Source organism: Lipophrys pholis, assembly GCF_963383615.2.
Source record: "Lipophrys pholis genome assembly, chromosome: 13".
NCBI lineage: Eukaryota > Metazoa > Chordata > Actinopteri > Blenniiformes > Blenniidae > Lipophrys > Lipophrys pholis.
In genome coordinates, this window is record NC_137632.1 from 19871554 (window position 1) to 19895885 (window position 24332).

The 24332-nt window shown below is 42.2% G+C and overlaps 1 protein-coding gene across 6 annotated transcripts in view; it reads left to right on the top strand.

Annotated features, from left to right (window-relative positions):
* The window catches only part of pard3bb (par-3 family cell polarity regulator beta b), a 242849-nt gene extending 218778 nt beyond the window's left edge, over positions 1 to 24071 (top strand). For all 6 annotated transcript variants that reach the window (XM_080478440.1, XM_080478441.1, XM_080478442.1 and 3 more), the window contains exons 23-26: positions 1438 to 1514; positions 23009 to 23218; positions 23613 to 23756; positions 23936 to 24071. In XM_080478440.1, the coding sequence (XP_080334566.1) occupies positions 1438 to 1514; positions 23009 to 23218; positions 23613 to 23727 (402 nt within the window). In that variant the 3' untranslated portion in view covers positions 23728 to 23756; positions 23936 to 24071. The remainder of the gene's footprint in view (positions 1 to 1437; positions 1515 to 23008; positions 23219 to 23612; positions 23757 to 23935) is intronic.
* Positions 24072 to 24332: the final 261 nt, after the last annotated feature.

A 24332-nucleotide genomic window follows, 5' to 3' on the forward strand; every position in this document is an offset into this window, starting at 1 on the left:
ATTATCGAGAGAGAAAAAGAGACATATTACAGTGGGAAAGTTGCGATCTGCTAAACAAAATAGGCTGTTTTCAGAGCCTCAGCAGAACTCGCCTCAGGGAACTCTATATTGCTGCATGTAAGCGTTATGATTTTTTATTTATTTTTTATTGTCGAACTTCAGCATGTATGGAGAGTCACTCAATCACCTGAACCGTCTCTCACTGTCTCACACAACATCACATTGAAATGACTGTCATTTACTTTATTCAGTGTCTCTCACAAAAAAAATTAAAAAATGACTGATGCGTTGTGTGTGCTGCGCGCTTGCGTGCTAGTGGAGCGCGTTGACGATCTCGGGGGTTTAGTCGGCTTCTTTTAGGAGCAGCCACAGCAGTTGGAATCCCCCCACTGAATAGATGCGGATAATCTGTGGGGGAGAGAGAGAGAGACTGTGTGGGCCTGTGTGTGTGTGTGTGGCAAGAGAAATGAGAATAAGTGGAGGGAGAAAAAGTGAAATGTTGAGGGTTAAAGAGGGAACCAGTGAGATGAGGAAGTAGGAGAGATTGAACTGTCAGGCAGCTTGACTTAATCTTTTTTTTTCTCAAATGGAGATGAGACACGTGCGTGTGCGTGCGTGCATGCGTGTGTGTGTCAGAGTCTGAGCGAGACAACTCCATCCTGTTTTGAAGTAACCTAATCTCGGATGGAGACTCCCTCTCCCCGGCAGAAAAAAAAAAAAAAAAAAGCCTCTGAAGACCGAAACTCTAACTCCAAATCCCTAATAACTAGCCTTTGTCAGTCATAAATTACCCCCTGTATCAAAAACACACACATACAAACACACACGAGGGATTTTTGGGCACACAGTGCACATGCTTACACTCTGTTTGTCACTTTATTCCCACTTGAGGTAGGAATATTAACAGGTACTGTAAAGTTTGGCCATTTTACTTGAAAGATGTTTCTAAAAAGTTTGTGATTTTTGTCCTCGAACAAACTAAACCAGTAGTTTTGATTCTGTCCTAATATACTTCCGGGTTTTATCTCGGTGCGGCCGAATCAAGGCTTGTTTTCCAAAAAACCACTAAAAAGTTGACATTTTTTAAGATTTCTTATTTTTTAACAATATAGTAAAATCTCCTGAAACTTTGATTTCTGTCTTGTTTTAACTTTTTTTTTGTCACATTAGAAATTTCAAGAAATCTCATGAACTTTGTGCTTCATTAGGCTCTGAAGCTCTCTTGGCCGTAGCGATTCTTTACACGCTCAGGTTGGAAAATGCTTAACGCACGATATCTGCAGCCTGCATCAACCCTCACATGCTGCTTCATTAGCACGGTGGAAGCTGACTTTCAGTACATCACTGATTTATTCTCAGCGTTATGGCCTACTGTGATCGTCAAGTAAGAAACAGCGCCGACGCGTCTGAACTAAACTACGACCCTTCCTTCACCAGGTGCCAGGCAGAGGGACAGACCATCGACTGACGCCACGATATGAAGAGGTGGAACGTCAGTACGCCTCCCTACCAAGGTACTTGTCCTCGTCTCTAATTGACCCTCTGTATTCTGTCTCTCTTCCCTGCGTGTCTCCCTGGAGGCCTCCGTCTCTCTCGGTCTCGCCTTCCCCTCTCTCCCCGGGGGACGCACTCTTAGACGTGGCTGAAAGCTGATCCCTAATTCCTGGATCTGCTCCCCCCCACCAAAACATCAGTAGTTTCCAGCTTTCTTGGGAGTTTCATGTTTCCAGTTCGTGAACTAGTGGTCCACAACAACTTTTGAAATCACATTTCTCAAAGATTTTTTTTCTTTTTTTTTTTCTTGTTTTACTTTCCCCAAGAAATTTCACTGGAAGCCGCCCTGATAGAAATTGCCAGACGATCCATTTTATGTTGATGAAATCATATTTCTAGACTCAGACACGGAGTTATAAGCAATTTTGTTTTTTTTTCTTAGTTTTCTCCCCTTTCTTGTCTATTCAAGTGTAAGTTTTGAACAGTAAGACGTGAAGTTTCCGTATACCTCTGGTGAAATGTGGAGGTCAAGGAAGGAAACACAGCCAGTTTATCTGCCCCCTGATTTACTCTTCTCCCCACTGTATTTCATTGTTTTCCTCTGAGGGCAGTATGAAATATGGCTAACATTAGGCGACACCAAAACTATAACAGCCTCCTGAGCAAATGAATCCACTCCTGAAATATTTCTCCCATTTATTTCTCATTATCTGTTTTCTGATGCAGTCAGATAAACACTCTGTCCCTGATTGGCCGCAGTTGTTGTTAAAGTATCTGCTGGATCGTGTCTGAAGAGTGCAGCTGTTCACTGACCATTTAAATATGTTGAAGCTCTATTTGAAAACAACCAAATGCTCCAGCCATTAGCAGTCACTCCCCATCTTTCAGCGTCTCGTTTTTCATCTCCAGCATTGCCACCTTCTCTTCCTGAAATGCCTCAACCTGATTCTCCTCTCTCTCTCTCTCCACCATTTCAGCGTCCTCAGATCTCTACGTTTTCCTTTTCCCCAGACTCTCCTCTCCTGAGTCCTTCTCTTTGGCCCTCCCTTTGCTTTACAACGCCGTCTGATGTCTTTCTTTCTCCTCATTCCTTCACGGGGAAGAACAGCCTAATAGTATTTAAAGTCCTTTTTCCACCGCGTTGTGAACTCATATCTAAAAATAAAACTTTTCCAAGTGAAAATGCAAGTGTAAACTTTGACGGCAAGGATGCGGCAAAGTTGTTACTCGCTTCCTCTCACTTCATTTTACTCTGCCTCTAACGACCAACACCTCGGCAGACTAACAAATGTTTGTTTGTCAGCAAGAGAGAGAGAGAGAGAGAGCGAGAGATGGAGTCGGTAAGTGGAATGACAGACAGAAGGTTAAAGTGTCAGAAAGTTTACAGCCAGGTTCCCACCCCTGTTAAAATGCTGAGGGATGGCTGTTTCACACCTCTTTTGTGTATCTGTGTGTGTGTGTGTGTGTGTGTGTGTGTGTGTGTGTGTGTGTGTGTGTGTGTGTGTGTGTGTGTGTGTGTGTGTGTGTGTGTGCGTGTGTGTGTGTGTGTGTGTGTGTGTGTGTGTGTGTGTGTGTGTGTGTGTGTGTGTGTGTGTGTGCGCGAGTGAGAGAGGGAGAGTGTTTCTGTGTGGGTGATGACTTTGGCAGATGGGAATGAGAACAGTGATGATAGTTTTGAGGTCTGGCTGAGGTATCTGAAAAGCCTTGGGAAATTGGACACACACACACACACACACTTACATGCATACGCTCGCATACAGAACACCCTGTCTCCGTTTCCATTTTCAGACGTGCACTATAATCCATAAATGCGGTGCCCGTTTTACATGTATGGCATCGTGTTTGACAAGCACTAGAAGACTTTTTTATTTTTTTCATGGAAGTCACTTCTACTGCCTCCTTGCTTACTCTGACCCTCTGACATCGGGTCATTTCTGCATGTCGCATGCAAACCTAAACTAAAAATCAATGAATACAGTCTTGTAGCAGAACACACTCGGTTACACACATTAAATCATCTATATCAGCGGTGTCATACCTTCCTTAAACATTATAATGCATCTACATATATGTACAAATCCAAAATAGTTTAACTAGACTACTAAATAGTTTAACTCATAATTTCAGTGCAATGAAGTAAAGGCACACCCTGAAAATAATCACATTGAATAAATTAGCTTTTGTTTGTTTTGCATTTTTTTAGTTTTTTCAAAAACCCCAAATAAATACTTTAAACTTTATCAATCTCAAACTGTACCTCTGTACCTAATCTCAAAATTTCTACCTTGTCCTAAAAAAACGTTCACTTCTTTACTTCCTTCTGCGCTCATGTTTTTACAAATGGTTTGGCTTTAACACAAATCCTATTCGACTATTATGAGGTAGCCGCTTTACGGTTTTAGGTATGTCTTCTAACCAGAGGACATGCTGTATGTATTTGGAAATGTAATTACGGTACATGTATTGTAAATTGTAATATAAATTTCAGGGTTTCAGCTTGCAATGTTTTAGAATAAAACAAAAGTGTCACACTTTTTTTTTATGATAAAGCAAACATATTAGTCTATAATTGAACAAAAATAGTACATTCTTGAACTTTTGCAGTCACGGGGATGAGATAGCAGATTTACCATATACGTTATGTGTATGTTTGGCCAAATGTAGTTTAGCCTGGCCTATTTGAATTGGCTCCATCACAGTGAGCAGAAATCCTCCCTGAGTAGACACATTAACCTATGAGACGTTATCACTCTTTCACAGAAGCTCATTTATCTCTCAGTCTCTCTTTATTTATCTCTCAGTCTCTCTTTATTTATCTTCCTGCATTTCTGTCTGCACTCTTTCTCCTGCTGTCAGTTACCACTCCAGATATTTCACCATCTTGGGAGCCTGAAAAAGAAGAGCTCATGTTTGGAAACCACATCCAGGCTGTTGACCTTATGAAAACATATTATTTTGCCACGGGACCCAGAAATAGCTGGCAGGCTGCGAGTGTGTATCCCGTGTCTGCGTGCCTCTATATACCTGTACACATGCGTGGGCGTTTCTTTTTTTTTTTTTTTTTTTTTTTTTTTAGCGTTTGTACATCGGGTGCGTTTGCAAGTCTTATGTTTATATTATTTCCCGGCAAGTACAGAAATGGCTATCGGGCTGCTTAATCAGGTACTGTATGTTTGAGTCAACATCAGTTTAACTGGAGCACCAGGTGCTGTGTGTGTGTGTGTGTGTGTGTATGTGTGTGTGTGTGTGTGTGTGTGTGTGTGTGTGTGTGTGTGTGTGTGTGTGTGTGTGTGTGTGTGTGTGTGTGTGTGTGTGTGTGTGTGTGTGTGTGTGTGTGTGTGTGTGTGTGTGTGTGTGTGTGTGAGACAAGATTTTGATGGCTCTAAAATTAAAACATGACCCAGCAGTGGATGATGTTTCCCTGCCTTAAGCACAAACATTTTACCAAACAAACTGTCAGCAAATGTCACTGCTTGAAATAGAGAGCAGTCTGCTCAGGGTACACTGTATGTTTTGCTACGCCGTGAAATTGCTCGGCTTTTAGCTAATCAAATAAATCATTGGAAACATGCACACAGTTTGAAGCCATTTTCATCAGAACAATCAACATGTATGTTGAAACGGATCTAATAGCAAAAGCAGGTTTGAAGCCATCCAATTTATTTTCACCTCCAGGAATTCCCCACCGTAGTTATTTTTTTTTTGTCTTGTGGGGAAATAGGTCGGACACAAGGACTTGCAGTTGAAAATTTTTTACTCCTTTTTCCCCAGGTTGTTGGGCAAACTCATTTTGGTTCAGGGGGCCACATACAGTACAATTTCATAAGAGTGGGTAAAATAAATTTACCCTCTAATGTTTTTCGTTGTTGTGGCACAGAGTATATGAACAAATAGTACCAACAATTGCTGCAATCTCAACCTTGAAACACTCAGTTTGAGTCTCGGTGTTGCGTTTTGTCCGCTCTTTTTAAGAAAGCGGTGAGTGCATCGCTCTTTTTGCAATTTTTACAAATTGCTTGGTGGGTTTCACGGGCCGCATTGCAGCCACTTGTAGACCAGTTTTGGCCCCTTGGTTCCTAGGATATTATGTGATTTTGCATTTTGTGAGGCAGCTGGAGTACCTAGAGTAGAAAATACAAAATACTCATACATGACAAGGCTTTAAAGGGAACATGCAAACTATTCAAAACCACTACTTCACCATGTGGTACTTACAGATTTAGATATATATACTTTACTTCATCCACTGGTGGAACTCTTTTTTCTGATCAAAATAGTATCTATCTTATCATATCTGTGTGAGGCAGCCATTTTTTATTTTTTTTTACCTCATTTGTCCACCTCTCTTCATTGGCCGGTTTATGTCTCATATCAAGTGGTTGTAATTTGACACCAAGCTCATCATATAAGGAACTCTGTGACTTCAGCTTGCCCAAACTGTGTGTTCTGAGTTCTTTACAGATTAACTGTTGTGGGGGAAAAAAGGTTAAATAAACGCTCAATTAATATAAACTTTGATATGTTTCACTATAACGACCTAACTTTATATATGTGACAGGAAAATAACCACATTCAACAAGTAATCCTTGTATTAGCTTTGGCCTGGCAAACTTAAATACCTAATTGCCGTTTTCAGTCTCTATTCAAACCCTATGAACTGCTTATTCTTCCCTCAACATTAACTCGAGCTCTTGCCATATATTGTACCTTACAGCAGGAAAAATATACTTCAGTCTGCAGCACATCTTTTGTTAAGAATACACGAAAATAACACCTGTCACTCTTCTATTTATTCTTTTGAGGCTTTTTTCCTAAAGATGTGCGAGATCGAGGGCTTTGTGGGGAGATACAGAAAATACAGAAAAGGGAAAAGGGGGGGGGGGACAATTGCTTTTGCTTTCAGTTGAAACCCCCTGAAGGTCTCCTCCTGCCTAAAATTGCTTAAAATTACCTCTCTATACTCTTCACCCTCATCTCTTGTCACTGTATTTCACTTGTATCTCTCCTCTTCTTTCTCACTCACTTCTGCTGTTAAACTGAAACAAAGGTGAGAATCTCTCTCTCTCTCTCTCTCTCTCTCTCTCTCTCTCTCTCTCTCTCTCTCTCTCTCTCTCTCTCTCTCTCTCTCTCTCTCTCTCTCTCTCTCTCTCTCTCTCTCTCCATCTACACATGTGATAGTCGGCTTGAATCTTAAACATTCCGATTATAAATGACAGCTATGTGCTGTTGGGCCAAACGCACTAAACCTGAACGCATTTAATTACTTGGTAAGAGTTTAAGTACCTACGTCTGAAATAAGGAGAACGATGCGATGCTTAAAAAGTCCGTCTGGCTGCTATAGAAAATGAGAAAGCTGCAGTTACAGACCATCTAAATACTTTGAGAGGTCATGTTAGAGTGTGTGTGTGTGTGTGTGTGTGTGTGTGTGTGTGTGTGTGTGTGTGTGTGTGTGTGTGTGTGTGTGTGTGTGTGTGTGTGTGTGTGTGTGTTTTGCGGTCAATCCGAGGTCAGTAGATGGCTATCAGGGTTTGTGTATGGTCAACATTAACAGGTTGCGCCCCTGCCATGTGTGCACCATTACTAACACATTCACACATTCTTTTTCTCTCTGCTTTCCAAACACAGACGTACACACGGAGACACATATAGATATGCTTGTTTTTCTCGGATTATTTAATGCTCTTCCATCCAAACATGGATCTTTGCTCACTTTGGAGCCACGTGGGAGCACATTTTTAGCTGAAATCATTGTTACTAAGATTGAGAACTGATGGAAAACATTGGCATTTGCTGAATTATTCTTGGGAATGAAGCAAAGTCACGTGACATTGCATCCAGATTTAATGCGATTAGCACGGGAGATATGCACCCAGTCTAATCCACAGAAAGATCAGTTTGATCCATAAGATTATATGACAATTATGGCAACTAATTTATTAGGAGAAAAAAAAGGTGGTGTAAGCATGTTAAGTTAGTCAACCTACCTTAAAAGGTATGTAGGAATACTTTACAGTGCATTCACAATTGATTTCTGTTTGTACCTCCTCATCCTGTCACAGCTGACTGAATTTGGCATATAAACTTCTCATAACCATAACTCACTGTATTAATTTATAAAACTAATGATAAGCAGAGAAATAGATCTTTATGCCTATTGTTCACAATCTAATCGGAAGAGTGTCGCGTTTGGTTGAAATGACCTTACTCCTCACAGCACCTGTGAAACCATGAAGTTGTTGTCTTTGGGAAATTGGCTGACAAGCTGCAGAGAGTGGGGACGGAGGTCACATGTGTCTTATTAAAGCAGAAGTTGGCTCAGTTCTTCGTCTGATAAAAAGAAAAATCTGAGCATGAAGACAAAAGGCCAAAGGCAATGGACACATTTCAACCATTGCGATTACTAGGCTGTGGAACAAACGTTAATGCAGTGTGCTTCTTCATGAAAGAATGAAGTGAAGTTGGGTTACAAATTGAGTCCTGTGATCCGCAGACATGGTGTCATTGAGCTCATAACTGCAGCTCAACCTTGTGCACATAAGTTTTAAGACTCGATTGAAGACATCTCCGCTATTAACGGTGTTCATTTGCTCATGAGACGGCTCTCACCCAATTGGATTATCCAAACACCCTCTCCGATCCATCTTTGTAATTGTTCCTATTAGATTAAAAGAGCCAATCAGGGTTGTTGTCCAGGTTTCTGGGGAGACTGACACTTCCTCATTATAATGATAATTAGATGATTAGTAATTAGAAGGCAGATGTTGTTCTGTGTCCCTGTCTCTGTCTACTTCCTTCTAGTTATGGTTCCTCATTTATTTCCCTCATTCTTCTTTGCGTCCCCTCCGTGACCCCCCCCCTTCCACTTCTCATTTTCATTCTCTCTGAACTTGGGGTGAAAGGACGTCATTGAATATCATTTCATTCTGCTGAGGAGGGAAATGAAACGGGGAATGTCTCTCACTTGCTTTTCTCTTGAAAAGAACCCCCCCCACCCCAGCCAGGCCTAAAGAGTTTCCCAGACCACTTTACCACCGCTACACAATCCCACCTATTGTCCAGTTGTTTTTCCATGTTTCTCTGGACTCATTGAGACCCCCGCTTGTTTGTCAGCCATGTGGAAAGACCTGGCCTCTTGTCGACGGCCTCCACTCCCTCCCCGTGACCCGATCTTGCTCCGGACTCGTAGTCTTTCTGACGTGTTCTCTCGTTGGCGCTTTCAAGGCTTTTTCGGACGAATGCTTTGATCATCTCGATCGCGGACTCCAAAATGTTGGGTTACAACCTCTAATGTGTTGCAGGGTCAGCAGGCGGCCATGACAGGAGCATGATTTGCTTTCATATGCGAGGATCCCGTGGTGAGGGAGGAAATCTTTCTTTCTGCCGCTCAATGTTCAACAGGTTTTAGGGCTGAACTCTTGTTAAGTGATACTGCGCTCATGTGGAGTGAACATTGGGGAATCATGAAGGTTGTGAAATTTTGCATCACAGTGTAATGACATCCAGATATGGAAGCCATTGGAAACGTTTCATAATATACAAAGTAAAAATGTTCTTCTCATGCGAGCAATAGAACGTCGGTGTCATGTCTTTGCCTGCACTTTACAGCTGGAAGCCATCACTCTGTATGTCGGAGGTACACTCAGCCATTATCGTATATTACTATTTACTTTAGATTAAAGAACAAGACGATGGACTGTGCTTCATAAATTTCAACATTTTCAGCTGTGACTTGTTAACATCTGGCAGCAGTACAGTGGCCATCTGTTGGACCTGTGCTGCCACAGATATCCTCCAGTTTCGAAATCATTTTGGATGGTTAAACGGTAATGAAAAATGTATTTTTCCCATTACATAAAGTACGACATGGGACACTGTGACTGTGCGCAATTAGGCAAAATCACTTGATTAAAAGACAGTGGACGGCGCGGTTGATTGTTGTTTAGATTTATGCATCAGCTGAGACAGGAAGCGGCACACACTGCTGCAACAAATGGATGTTTAAGACACATCTGCCCTCCAAATGCTAATGATACTTTAGCGAATCATCGTGTTTATTTTCCTTCAAGAAATTCTTCCATGCGGATCCGTGACCACACTCGTGTCTTTGCTGGAGTTTGTGCGACCCCCCGTCTCCCTTTTACAACCTTTTACTACTTCAAAACTCCTCTTCATTTTGCAAATTAGTGGGTTCTGAGGGATTGTAATTTTGTCAGCAATTTGTATCCTTCGGTGCTTCATAGAGCAAAATGTCCCCAGCTTGAAACTATTAGATCTCAAGGAGGGGAACCTTATTAACTCAAGATGTGAATAATGAAGTCTTTTTCAATGGGGTATTGTGTTATCAGTAATTGATTTCATTTTGTCCCAAGAAAACACAGATTATTATCTACATGTAGTTGTGGATGACGCTGCCATAGTTAAATGACATCTTCAGTTTTGCTCAGCTTGAGCAGCCACTTCCTTTCAGGTGGGATCCAGCGATGTAGTGTGGTCACCAGGGCAGTTTTGCATGAATAGTTCAGTTCATTTAAGAATATTTTAACCAACTCTCTCGCTGCTACTACTAGACTACTACTGGTACAGAAAATAAAACGAAAAAGGTTCAATTTCAATTCAAGGACAGCCATGTTGCTCATTACTCATGTGTGTCTATTTGTCTTTCAAAGTAGGACAAGCGTATTTGTAAAAAAAATAAAAAAAATAAATAAACAGCCCCCCCCCCCCCCCCCCCCCCCCCCCCAGTTATTCTCATGAGCATGGCTTTGCCCAAACCTACAGTAATGCTTTATTCAGGGTGAAGTGGCTTTAGACTCAATAGATTTGAAGAGGCATTGTGCTGCAGTCATATTGCTTACCTTCTCTATCACAAATGTGTAAGTTTCCACAGAGAAACATTGAAAGTAATAAAACATATATCAATAATTACGGTGGAAACAGTGTCTTGCAACGATCGTTGACAGTTAAATTGAAAATTTTGAGCCTTCATAAAATACAGTGTACCATCTTTAGTTTTCTGATATTACACATTTGAGTCCATTCGAGGGTCCCTGCTTTTAACAAACTCGAAGAATCTATTGGTTAGAATCCGCAGGAGGTTGTATACCTGATCACATGTCAATGGGGGACGGGAGGAACCTGCAGCAGGTGGTGAGGGTGGCAGGCAACATCATAAACTAACCACTACCCCTCCCCTCAGAGACATATACACTGACTGCTTACAGAAGAAGTCCAGCTGTATTTTAAAATACCACCCTGAACAGTATCTGTTCTTGTTGCTGCCCTCTGGATGGAGATATTTATAGGCTGTGTTCACACTTGTCATGTTTGGTCCATAAACCAGTCCGAGCATGACTGCTGAAGTCCATTTGTGGAATTGTGAACTCTGCCACAACAAATCTGTTTGGAAAGTGGGATGCTTGTTAATGTAGTCTGGTGAGTCCGACTGGAGCGAGAAAAACTAAATCGTCCAAAGGACTGAAGACGGATGAAATGCAGAACATGGCTGCCTTTGACACTGATCAAAGTTAATCAGAAATGACTATAATGTTTTGGAGCTTTATAATCAGCAGCTAAGTTTCCTTCACCATAAAAATTCAACATGCATTCTTTTGCATTCAGCTCTGCACCGTTGAGTGTGAACATTACATTCTATCTGCTTTGTGTGAACACTGTCTAAAATTACTTGAGGAATAAACAAAAAAAAGAAAAGAATTAATTTGTTGTTTTGTTTTTTCAAATCTGTTTTGATCCTCACAACAACCCGATGCTCGCTGCACATTAAAGGTGGATTTGTGTAACGGGTGGGGTGAGAGAGCGAACGGATCTGAAGGACATCGACCCACAAATGTGGCAGCGAGTTCATTCATCTGTCGCTCCATCAGCTTGTCTCACATTTGACTTGTTGATCTGAATTTCTTTCTTCTTTTTTTTTCGAGGGGTGGTGGTGGTGGGGGTGGGGTGGGGGGGTGGGGGGGGGGTCGTCTGCAGGAAATCGTCGGCCCCTGTCATTTTTCTGGCTGCAGCTTTGTCGCTCACTTTCCAAATGGCATGGCTGTATTATGATGGGATGCGAAACACCACTCCAAATCCCCATTGTTCTGCCCTCTCTGTGTTTCCGAGGCAACAGTCTCCTACCATCTGGAAGGCCCTCATCCCTCAGTTCCTCTCATTTTCCTCTAATGGCTTTCTCCTCTGTCCTTTTCCCATCTCATTTTATGTTCCACTCAGTACTGTTTCCTTTCCCTCTCACACACATCTTTTTTTTTCTTCTTCTAAACTTCTAATTTGATCCTCTCCTCCTGTTTCGCCCTCCTTTGTCGCCGTCGCTTCTTCTCTTACTTTTCTGCTTTAAGTACTTACTGTATTACCATAGGCTTTCATTTGCTCTCCACTATCCTCTCTTTTTATCCTCCTGTGGTCGTTTCCTCTCATTCCCTGCATGTCTCTCTCTCTCTCTCTCTCTCTCTCTCTCTCTCTCTCTCTCTCTCTCTCTCTCTCTCTCTCTCTCTCTCTCTCTCTCTCAACACTTCAGCTGTGTTCTTTCTAAAACGAGGACTTTGAATTATGCACAATCACACATTCATACTCACACACGTGGCACGTTTCCAAATGTGCGTGCACCCACACTCACATACACGGGGGAACGTAATCATGTTAGTTTCCTCCACTAGTATGTAATTCATGCATGATATACGGGTGGATTGATGATACTTGACAGAACTTTATTGACAAAGACAGATAGGAGCCTCTGAACGGTGTTTAGTTTCATTGAAATGTGAACAAGTAAGTCCGCGGGCTTGTGTGTGCGCTCGCCCGCTCTAAAGCAGGGCCCATTATTCTCAGCAGATGCTGACCTTCAGCATGCCCGCTCTCTGGAGGGCAGCACTTGTTTCCCTGCCTTTTTTTTCCCCTTCGTCTTCTTCTTCTTCTTCTTTTTTTCTCCTTTTTCTCAATCACCCTTCAGTTTCTTTTCTTCCTCTCCCTCCGTCTCATTTCCTTCTCCTTTTGTCTGCTTATTTTTTTTCATGCTTCTCTTCCCAGCTTCATAACACAATCAATCTGAAAGTCTCGGTCGTTCTCACTTGTAGCTCTCATTTATTTTCTTCTGTTTCAACATCTAAACTCCTGTTTTTTGTTTTGTTTTTCCTGGCTCACTTTTCTCAATGTCTGCTTCTCGTCCTCCATTCATCTGTCTTGTCTATTACTTTTTTTTTTTTTTTATTGGAGCCCTTTGGGTATTTTGTGTGCTTCTCCTCTTCTCTAATTAACCCACCTCTTAAAGAAACCTTGCATTTGTCCTTGCCACGTCATACTACGACAATTAGTGCTTCTGGTTCTCTCCTCTGCTCATCCACGTCTCCCTTCTCCTCCTGGTCTGTCTGGCTCAGCCCTCTGTGGCCACACGTCTTTGTCTTCTGTTTACGCGGACTCCTTTACATTCACCTACCTTCTTCCTGTCCTTTGCTCTTTGCTCGTCCTGCAGAATACAGATGAACATTTCACTCCTTGGCCGTCTGCTCTTTCCCTGTGAATCTGAGAAAGCTGCCGGTTAGCCGTGTCGGCACAGTTTCACTCCAACGTCGCACAAAAAACACAACTTTAACAGGCTCGTCAAGTTGCAAAAGATTTCATCTTTGTTCTGTCTGATAAAATAGTCCCCCGGTGAAACGAGGCTTAATCTTTAGTGTTGCGTACTCTTGTTCAGCTCCTCTTACGCATGGTGGCTGACTTGAGTGTGCTCAGTATTCACAGGGTCTCTGGTTTGGTGCCCTCTCTGTGACTTTGGTTGCTGAACCACAACAAATCTCTCAAAGTGAGGTTGATTACCCAAGAGTTTTGTCTCCTCATATATTTGTTTTTGTGTTTACAAAGTCGGTGATCTTAATGCAGATGGGTTTTTTTTTGTTTCTTAGTTTTTTTTTTTCTACAATCGGAAATGCCAGAAACAGCAAAGACATGACTGAAAAAGGAGCTTGCTTTAGTTTCTCCACCTTAAGAAGAAACTCCATATTGCTCCTTTAAAACAGTAATAGATTCAAATTTCATGTTTCTCGCCCACAAATATGTTTCATATCTACATGTTGAAGTCCCAGCGAGCTTCAGCATCACACAACCGGCCAGAAACCATGAAAATTGTGACCTCATCACAGTCTGGTTAGGTTTAGGCATCAAAAGCAGCGTGGTTATTTTTTGGGGGATAAAGTCCATGGTTAGACTTAGTCACTGTGCGCTTTCATGAGGGAAACACTTTCCTGGAGGAAATTTCAGTGGTTTACCTCCTCGTAGGTATGTGCGCCTCATTACTTTTTACCCATGAACCATTTTTATTTGCAAAAAGGCCGAGATCAGTTTGCACTAATCCTTTATTTCTGTTCTGTTTTTTTTTTATAAATGTGCACTGCCAGCTCAGAGCGCTCCATCTTTATTTCTTCACTGTTTCTTTAATATTAATCGATAGCTGTTTTCCTCGTCAATTCTTTTTCTTAATTCATTCATTGAAATATGACTTTTGAAATGATTCTGTCTTACGCTGAGTTGAAGAACATATTTTGAATACAAACTAAAATAAAAAACTGCTGACTACGTTTTGTATTTTTATTCAAGAGTCAGTTCCTTTTCCCTTCTTTCAATGCCGTTACCTGTTTACTGACATTGTTCCCTCTATTTCCTTCTGCTGGTAGACAATGTTTATTCACATTACAGAAACAAACATGCGCTAACTCAACTAACCTTAACATTCCAAAAATAGGGCTTACAAGAGAAACGTTGTCATTTCTCAACTGTTACGGTGGAATTACAGTGTTTAAGCTCTAATCTGTAGAGCTTCTTAACATAATTCAAGCTTTGTTGTGCTTGTTGATTTAACTCGGGGTCTTTTCCATTAAAAGCTGCAATAACTAAGATTGATTCCGATGTAGTTGTGTTTCAGGTACTTCAGTACTTCAATATTTTAGTGATCGTTACTGTGTTGTTTCAGGGTTTGTTTGTTTTTTTAATTCTTTTACCTTTCTGACCACTCCACATTTTCAACATTACAAGCTAGAACAAGTTAGTTTTAGTTTTGTATAACTCTGTGGTTCACCAATCAAAGACAATGGCCAGGTTGAGTCTACCCGCCCATATTTAACTGGTTTGCCTCTTCTAAAGTTGTCAGAATTAGATTGATTTGCCCATGTCAATTAAAACTGTATTCAAACCCTTTCTAGAATCTAGAGAAGACCGTCCTTCCTGCTTCCATCACAGTGACTGCGTCTGCCACTGTTTGGCTTCACTGTAATGTTTTGACAAATCAGAAATAGCAAAGGGAGTCAACAGTCTTTCTTAGAGGTAATGTTGGAGAGATACTGGGCTCCAAAGAAATAGGTTTGACAACCACTGGTGTACATCATTGAAGAATGTAAAGTTTCACTGATGGTGCAGTACTCGCACTTCGGTTTTGGATTATTTAATTTGTTTTCTCTTTAAAAACAAATTTGAGTGTGATTCTTAAACCTATCGATGTGGCGGCAGCATGTCGCACTATCCTTTGGAACGTTTTAATGAGAGCCTTCACGTTCTTTTTATATGTATCAATGATATTTCTGAAATAAAAATCGGAAGTCATCTTGGCGAGCAAAGAAGTTTCCCAACTGTCAGTGACCCGTTCCTCCAACAAATGGTTGTTAGTTTTTTTGCAAATGGAGCTGAAGGTTTGAATGTTATGTCTATGTATGTTGGTATGGCCCCTTTATCCTGGTTAATAATACCCTTACTTAGCCTTTGACCCCGTCTTCTAAGTGTTTGGTGGGAACTGATGGTGTGTCATGTGACTTTGAGAGGTCAGAAGTCAACAGAGGTTTTGGAGTCACGCACTCACTCACACACTCACACACACACACACACACACAAACGTTCGAGCAACGCAAACCTCATTGACAGCTGAAACAACAAAATGCCATCACCAACACAGACAGAGCGAGAGAGAGAGAGAGAGAGAGAGAGAGAGAGTGTGTGTGTGTAACCACTTAACCATAAGAAGGAAAACAGCTTAGTGTCTTATTGGGCTTCTCCGAATAAAAGAGAAAAGAACTTCCTTTGCGGCTTCAGGCGTTGCTCTTAATGACTTGGCTCAGTTGCGTTAAGTTTATTTTTACTCACTGCCCACTGTTAATACAGTCCCAGATGCCAAACACTGTACCTGTGCAGCGTGCTCATGCTGCAGCTCAGCCCGGTCTTTTCTGTCCAAACAAAGACAGCTGCCAGTCGCTCAGAAAGTCTTCTCTTTGCGTGAGACGCATCAGTGTGAGAAAGATTTCTCGCTATATATTTTTCTGTTGCTATAAGCTGCACATGGCACATCGTCCTCACGGTTGGGCCCGTTTTCTGTATGAACTCATCTTATTACTAAAAAAAAACAAAAAAAAAACTGCACCAACTCGTGGTCTGACATGCAAACTACATTGTTTTCAGCATTTCTGACGTTCTCATGTACAGATACAGATATTGTTTTCAAAATGTTGCTGTGTCATCATGATATTTCTCTGAAGAAGAAAAAAAAGAAAAAGATAAACAATGCAGTTTCCAGTCAATCGTTGTCATGTAAACAGGGTTTTATTCTTTTGTAAACACACTTCAAACTGTTTTTTGTTTTTTTTTTAACATCAAACACATGATAAAGTGGATAGTTTGATTCGGTTTTAAACAGTGAACTGCAGTCACATAACATGCTTTTGGTTTGTCAGCTTGTGGTATAAAGCCAAACATAATTGCTTAGAACAGAAGACGTTTTGCCTTCAGTTTAATCCTAGAGATTTTGTGTCAGTGTGTTTCAGTAGGATTAAATTATACTGGCCTCTGGAAAAAAAAAAAAAATCAGTACACTGAAAAAATATGATAGTGTATCGATTTCTCGCAACCGCTGAAGGAATTTTCAACAGATAGTTGGATTCATCTCCTGGTGTCAAACGTTTTTCGATTCAGCCATCGGCTGCTTGTTAGTCAGATGTGTTCTTAGTGGTCGTGTGGTTTGGCTTGACTTTGTGTCTCACTGGCTTCTTTGATGAGGGCAGCTGGTTTCCTCTGAGTTGCACAAAACGTAGAGCTGTTGGGTCTTTTTGGGAGACTGGAATAAAAGCAGTGATCTCACAAAATATTCATGCTGTGGTATTTTTCTTAGTATTATTTTCCTAAAGTTTTTTTTTTTTTTTTTTTAATTATAACAGGCTGTTTAGTTTAAAAATATTACAAAATGTTGCAACAGATTGAAATCTCTCCCCTTACGTGGAAGTAATTGCCAGATTCATCTAATTACACATCAGTTATATTAAACTACTTTACCTGTGTCAAAGACGTCATATATTTCAGTGTCTTTTCTGAATCCTTCTTCTCCCACACGCAGCACATTTGCCTTTAGTTTTTTAGCAATATTTTAAATACAACGGTACTACACAAAAACAACAAACATTGGGTACTCTAAATTTCTGGTACATGACATAGAAGACATGTTAAAGTGATGTAAACCGTTCATTAAAACCACAGCGGACAAAAGAACACAAAAATAAAAAAGTATGCCATAGGCAAACAAGAGATGTCATGGCCCAAGGCGTACCTTTTTGAAAACGTTCTATCTTCGTGGAAACGGGTAAAACACAACTTTTCTGAAACACTGCTACTGCGCATATGTACCACGGCCGTAGTCAATAGTTCTTCTGCACACGTGCGAGTAGGTGGACAGTAACAAACATGGCGGCCTCCAGAGTGTCATGACTCCCAGTCCATATTTTCCTGGGACTTGGTAGTTTTAAAGTTGAGTCACCCATACTAGCAATCCCACTTTGTCAACTGTCCACATGAATGTCCGTGTACTCACCATTGTCAACAGCAATGTGAGCGGTGTGTATTATGTGTGCATGTGTGTGGTTTCATTACAAAATACAAACAGCTCCCGCTAGTGGCCCAACATGAAAACTGCAGTGTTTTCAGCGTTTCTGCTGTTTCCGCGGAAACGGTCATTGCTATCAAAACGCGATCATTTTCTGAAACGAAAACACAAAAACAATATATCTTTCGCTTGAAACGTTGTCGTATAAACAGGGCCTCTGTACAACCTCAAATGTGATAAAGCAACAGTCCCAATGTCATCTTAAAGAAAAGTTTGTGGCATGTTGCTGGTTTACAAGCTAGGACCACTTGAGAGCGTATGAGTCCATCAAAAAGCTCCCGTAGGAAATGGCAACACAACAACGGCTTAATCTCTTGGCTAATACAAAGTGGTTTTACTTCAGTATAAGAGATTTAGCCTCTGAATGACTTGAACTCCAAAAAGAAGAGTCAAAGAACCAGCATATTAAAATCCATGCACAGGACCGACTGAAGGGACTCAACACTGGCGCCCACTGTACAACAGAGACCTGAGCTAATTGTTAAATTACAATGCCCCTCTAGAGTTCACATTGAGCTTTACCAACGAGTCGATTCCAGCAGTCTTCATCGTTGATACGTCACAGGGATTCTAGTTTCCAATCTCTTTATTATTCATTTAGACTGATTTAGATTTTTAGAGCAAAAACTAAATAAATTGTATAATTACACAAGGTGACAAACTGTTCACTCTTCTCAATTTCAAGTAACATTTGAGTGTATAATTTACAATAAATTCACATTACTGTGAGGTTTAATATGAGGAAATGTGATGCTATATTTTATCTCCTTGCATTCCTCCAACAAACAGACTTCGCCTTTTTTTTCCCTCTTGCTCAGATAGATAATAAGATATTTTTCCGCCCTTCATTATTTTCCACTTAAGCCTTTATTGCCTCGTTGTTTGGACTGTGCGTGAGTGTGACTAAAGCTTCATAATGAAGTATGGCATTAGGAAAATTAAACAAAGTTAAACTTATTCTAACTCCAGGAGCGTTACATCACGGCAGCTACTTTTTCACCAAATGACATTACGACTGCAGTCGCAGAACGATTTTAGTCTATTAATCTGTTTTATTACCAGACTGTCAAAATAACAGCGCTCCCATTGACAAAAGAATCAGACGGAGCCGAATGCAAACTGACTTGATGAAGTGCTCACCCAACTTCGAATCTAAAATCGCTTTTTAAGTGGATACTGACATGAGGTGGGTGAAGATTCAGCTCCATAAAGACTCATAAAGAAATAAGTGAATTAAAGCTGTGGTAGTTCATTTCCTCTTCCCTCCTTCACTCACTTTGAATATTAGTCTTTGTCTCGCACCGTAACTCTCCCGTTATTTTCTTCCCTCACCTTGCGTGACCCTCCCCCTTCTCACTCGGGACTTGTGATGATGAAGCGGTGCTGTTTGTGGTGGAGCGTTTGGTGGTATTGATACAATCCATCTGCAATGTGGCTCCTTTAAGGTGTCTCTTATGTTTTCTGTGGTGCTCTGAGTGAGGCTGGGCTGATAGATGGCTCTGTTTGCCTTAATGAATATAACAGCTGGATGCAGCCCCTTTAGGAAGAGCAAGTAGAAGTGTGTGTGTTTATGAGGGAGAGGGGCAGGTGCAGGACATATAACCAGTCCTTGTTTCCCCTGAAATCCATCAGAAATCTCTTAAATACCAGGGAATTAGGAAGGCTCACATTACTCTCAATTACTGTCAGACCGGTGGAGAAGCCCTTCCAATTATCCTCAGGAATATCTGACCTGCGTGCTGCGAGAGCCCCGTCCACATAGCGAACGGCATTAAGGAAGTCATCCCTAAACAGGTATTATAGAGCTGCGGTCCACATCAAACCGACTCCTCAATGACATTTCTGTTCTGCTCAGGGTGTTTTCAATTTATTCTTTTTTATTTTTTATTTTGGTTTGATGACTCTCTCAATTATATTGAACTAGCTGTTGCATGCGCCAGAAAACTGCGCTCATTCATTACATCTGTTTCTCTCATTCTATCTTTCCCTTCGTCTCTTTTAGCACGCACGCACGCACGCACACACACACACACACACACACACACACACACACACACTACAAGCCTCCTCATTTGGTCTTAACTTCTCTCCAACTGTGTGCCAATTTGCCTCCTCCAGAGTGCATGGGGTATGGGGGAGGGGAGGGGAGGGGAGGGGGTGATTAGGAGCTAGTGCTGCGTTTAACATTTAAGCAGTGTGTGTGTGTGTGTGTGTGTGTGTGTGTGTGTGTGTGTGTGTGTGTGTGTGTGTGTGTGTGTGTGTGTGTGTGTGTGTGTGTGTGTGTGTGTGTGTGTTTATGCAAAAGGTTCCCTCAGTGTCTGCATGAGTGTTGTGCGTTTGTGTGTGTGTGTGTGTGTGTGTGCGTGTGTGTGTGTGTGTGTGTGTGTGTGTGTGTGTGTGTGTGTGTGTGTGTGTGTGTGTGTGTGTGTGTGTGTGTGTGTGTGTGTGTGTGTGTGTGTGTGTGTGTGTGTGTGTGTGTGTCAGTAATGGGTTCTTTCCACATTACTCGGTAATCCCCAGCTGCTGTGCAGTGCTGACTTGGTTCCTGGAGGGAGAATTCCAAACTTGCCACCGGATTTACAGTGGATTCCCCGCAGATTACCACTGAATACTAGTGCATCTCCCAATATGGAAACTCTCATAACCCACCAGGACGGCAGTGATTATTCTCATCATCGATTGGATTGTCAACATTTTTTGCGAAATGAAAGGGTTAATCTTGGAGTCGGTAAACTGCACAAGATATCTATTTAGCCATCATGGAGACACAGCTGTTTACAACTACGTTAAATTCAGTGACACTTAATAATAAAGAATTTATAGCATATTTCTGTCTGTGGCTTGTAGACTGTGTTATGTCTTTCACAGGTAGAACATTGTCATCGTCACACAGGAAGACCCTCGAGCCTGAACTTGACTGAGGAATATTTTAGCTTTAAGCCACTACACCACTGTGCGGTCAGAAATAACCCAGTTTGATCATCAATTAGGGAAACAATGATTGCCTCTGCTATGTTCTTATCTTCACACCTCAGTTACCGCCTGCCAGCAATCTAACCATGTCACCGGCAGTAAATAAACACCAGTGCATTGGTCAGAGCCGTGTCTTTTTTTTTTTTTTTTTCTTCACCTCTGCTTCCTTTGAGATGAACATCTCTTTTATAATGGAGCATTATATTATCCGCAGCCCTGTCAGGACCAGGGCGTACTATAATCCACTTAAAGGAGTTGAATTCATTGTTGCTTAATCAGTTTCCTTTTTTTATTACATTTTCTTCAACCTTTTATTCCTGTCCTGTCGCCACTGACAGGATTTGTCCCGTCGTATCGCCATAACTCCAAGACTATAAACAATATTTCTAGTGAAAAATCTATCCGAAAGCAAAGCAATCCAGCTTTAAACTCACCGTTACGATGCTCTTCAGGGCTTCCTCGGTGCGCCGCAAGATTCAAAAGCTTGTCCGACACCATCTTCTTGGTTCTGTCAAAAACACACGTTATTATTGAAGAACTGCCAGATATTGAAAGTAGAGGTTATCGTGGACGACACGTCCAGAAGCGCTCGCTCATTCACTCGCTGCACATGTTTCATCAACACATGTATATCTTACAAATGTCATTTTGACCGTCCTCCATCTTCTTTTTTCTCTCCCTCGCCCCTTCCCATTCACTCCGCTCTCCCTCTTATCTGTCTCCTCCACTCCTCCGTGCCCTCTTCACCTCCCCACCACCTCTCCACTGCTCCTATCTCTGCCTCTGCGACATTATCGTGTCCAGAGGGGCCAAACGCTAAGTGACAGATTGACTGACTGATACGGGTGCAGGTATACGGTTGCGGCGGTGGATAGCCGGCCCCAGCAGATCGGCTGGCATGCAGACTCGTGGTCATAAAATGTCTGAAAAGATAAATAGAGAGAGACAGAGATAGACTTGGACAGACAGGGCAGCTGGCTGCTCTACGTGTTGGAGGAAGAAGAGCTGATATTGAGGTTATCAAAAAAAAAAAAAAGAGAGAGAAATCCAGAGCTGATCTGCTGTTCCAGAGTGACGTGCGGAAGACAGCTGACGGAGAAGCTGCAATATAATGTGTGCGTCTGTGCGCTCACACGCTTAACCGTGGACATGGAGCCATGAGGGGCAGAGGCAGACATCCCAAACATGATGGGCATGCAGTTAGTTAGAGACTTTCCGCTGCTGACCACCCAAATTGACACACGCAGGCGTCAGCGTGGAGACCACCAGCACTCTGCATGCCTGCGCGCTCTGTGCAAGTATTTATGTCCACATCTCTGTTTGAATTAGTTTGTCCGCATGTGTGGACGTGAAGCGTCGCAGCAAGGCCATTCGCCCGACTGGCGGCAGGCCGCGCATATTTATGCATGTACACTGACATGCGGAAAGGAAAAAAAAAAAAAAAATGCACTTGTGTCCAGAAAGAAACGAGACAGGAGCTAATGAGCGTAAAGTGGTTAACGTGAGGAAGAGAACGAGTAGAAAATGTTGACAAATGAAGGAGACAGAAAGACGCAGAGATAAAATATAATACCTCGTAACGTTTGCTATTCGGACGACACATGTTTGTGTACTTGCTCTCCACTGGGCACAAGACATCGATATCTATTAACAGGACTCGACTGGATTACCACAGCTCTGTGTGTGTGCGTGTGTGTGCGTGTGTGTGCGTGTGTGTGCGTGCATCACTTATATTCTGTTGCTATGTGATCTTTGGCCGGGACGAACTGTGCGTGTGTATGTGTGTGTGTGTGTGTGTGTGTGTGTGTGTGTGTGTGTGTGTGTGTGTGTGTGTGTGTGTGTGTGTGTGTGTGTGTGTGTGTGTGTGTGTGTGTGTGTGTGTGTGTGTGTGTGTGTGTGTGTGCAACACATAGTTTTCAGCAGGTTGTCATCAATAAATGAGCCTCAGTCGACAGATTTACCAGAGAAACTGGCGGTGGCGGTGACGGCGTTTTAAAATTAGCTGGTCGTTTCGCGTTTTCAACACAAGGAAGATTGTCCCGGCAAACGTGAAGAAGAAGAAACTCTTCACGCGGCGTTCAAAGTGCCAGCAGTAGGCTGATTGTGTGTTTTACTGCGAGTGGTTTCAGGCAGAGCGGGAGATTAAAGCTGTTTTTCCGTTCTGATGTCATGCAGCTCAATCATGTTTGCTCATTGTCTTTTTCATTGGTGCACACATTTGCTGCCACTAATTCTACGAGGACAATAACACACGCTGATAGCTTTTTGTGCTCTCTAACCATATTGTGAATGTAGTCGTATTCTGCCAAATATAGTTCGTAGCGAGCAGTAAACTTTTAATAAACGTGTCACTGAAATGGCATTCATGAGCTAACTTTTCTGCTTTTTGACCAGACAGTGACTGTATTGTATTCTCATTATTCACCAGTTTAACGAGTCGCATTACTATTAACGTCATGCAGCTGTTTGCCTGTACTCCACCCACTGACAGCCTTTACAATTAGTTCACCCTATTAAGGCAGAGCCATGAAAGGGTTAATCAACAGAAAAGCCAGTAAGGGCACCAGAGTTTTCTCTGTTTTCATCTAATAACACCACAATACATTTCTTCTCGTTTTCCAGACGAGGTCCTCTGGACCCAGCAGAGTACCCCATGCAGCCGTGGTCGGGTCATTACCCCGGACCGCCCCAGGCCCAGCAGGGGTACCCTCAGTCCCCATCCTACCCCAACTCTCAGCCTGGCCCGCCGTACTCCAGCTACCCTGGTGGACAGCCATACCCACGTCCAGGCGACCCCAGAGGAGTTGACCCCGGCTACTACCCTCACCCAAAGTAAATACCTGCAAGAAAGCCGACTTTACACCCTCATGCCATATTGACTTTGTTTCTCCAGAAACCTGTTATATCTAGATAAATGACGCTAAAGCTGGTATAGTGTTATAACACTACAATCACAACCTGTCAGTCAGGCTGCATCCAGCCAATCACTGTCAAGGAGAGAAGGGGCGGGGCTTAACCTCGAGGCTCACTCAGGTAAAACAGTCTTGTTTGACTTATGGGACATCGAAACCCTGGAGCCCTGACGCCTACGATAATGCCCCTCATCCCCGTGTTGTTACACAGCAGCGTTCTGTCCACGTTTATCACTTTTCATGCTTGGAGAAAGTTTTCTTCCTGTGGTATTTTCTCATTCTTTGACCAAGACTTTTTCATTTCTCGGTCCCAGTTCCCAGCAGAGGGGGCCTCTGCGGCAGGATGTGCCCCCCTCGCCCACCCCTCCACTTCGTGGTCTGCGGTACGACACTATGACCCGTGGGACCGGGGGTGCAGGCTACAGGTAGAGGCAATTTGTGGACAAATTCAACTCCAGGTACATTCTTTTACTTCAAAACACTCTTTTTTTTACCTTAAAAGCTATAATTTCATATGAATAAAGTGTTAAAATGAACCATTTCTGTACATGTCGTACTCTGATTGAAGCCTTTTGGAGCAAAATTCTACAATAGTACTGAAAATAATCCTGAACATTTAAAATTGTGTTTCTTGCAGGCGAAATGTGGAGCTCAGCTCTGACCAGTACGGACAAATCTGGTGTGAGCAAGACCACAAAACCAACACCAAACCAAACCCAAGACGGAAGAATGCCACGACTGCAGCTGTGTAGACAAATAAGATCCAGAGAAGGAAAAAAAAAAAAAGAAAAAAAAAAGAGCAGAATATTACAGCTTCATGCGGTGCAGCTTTACTGCTCTGAGCACTCGGGTGAAACGCAGTTGAACTCACCATCATTATCACACTATATGTGCTGAAGGATACGGTAATACACAGACAAGCCAGGTAACGCAGGTTAATTACAGAGCGGCCCGTCGGTGTGACACAGAACGTCAGGCTGTTTGAAGTAGTTTAAATTGCTTTGAAATTTGCCACCGTTCAAAATTAGCGGAGT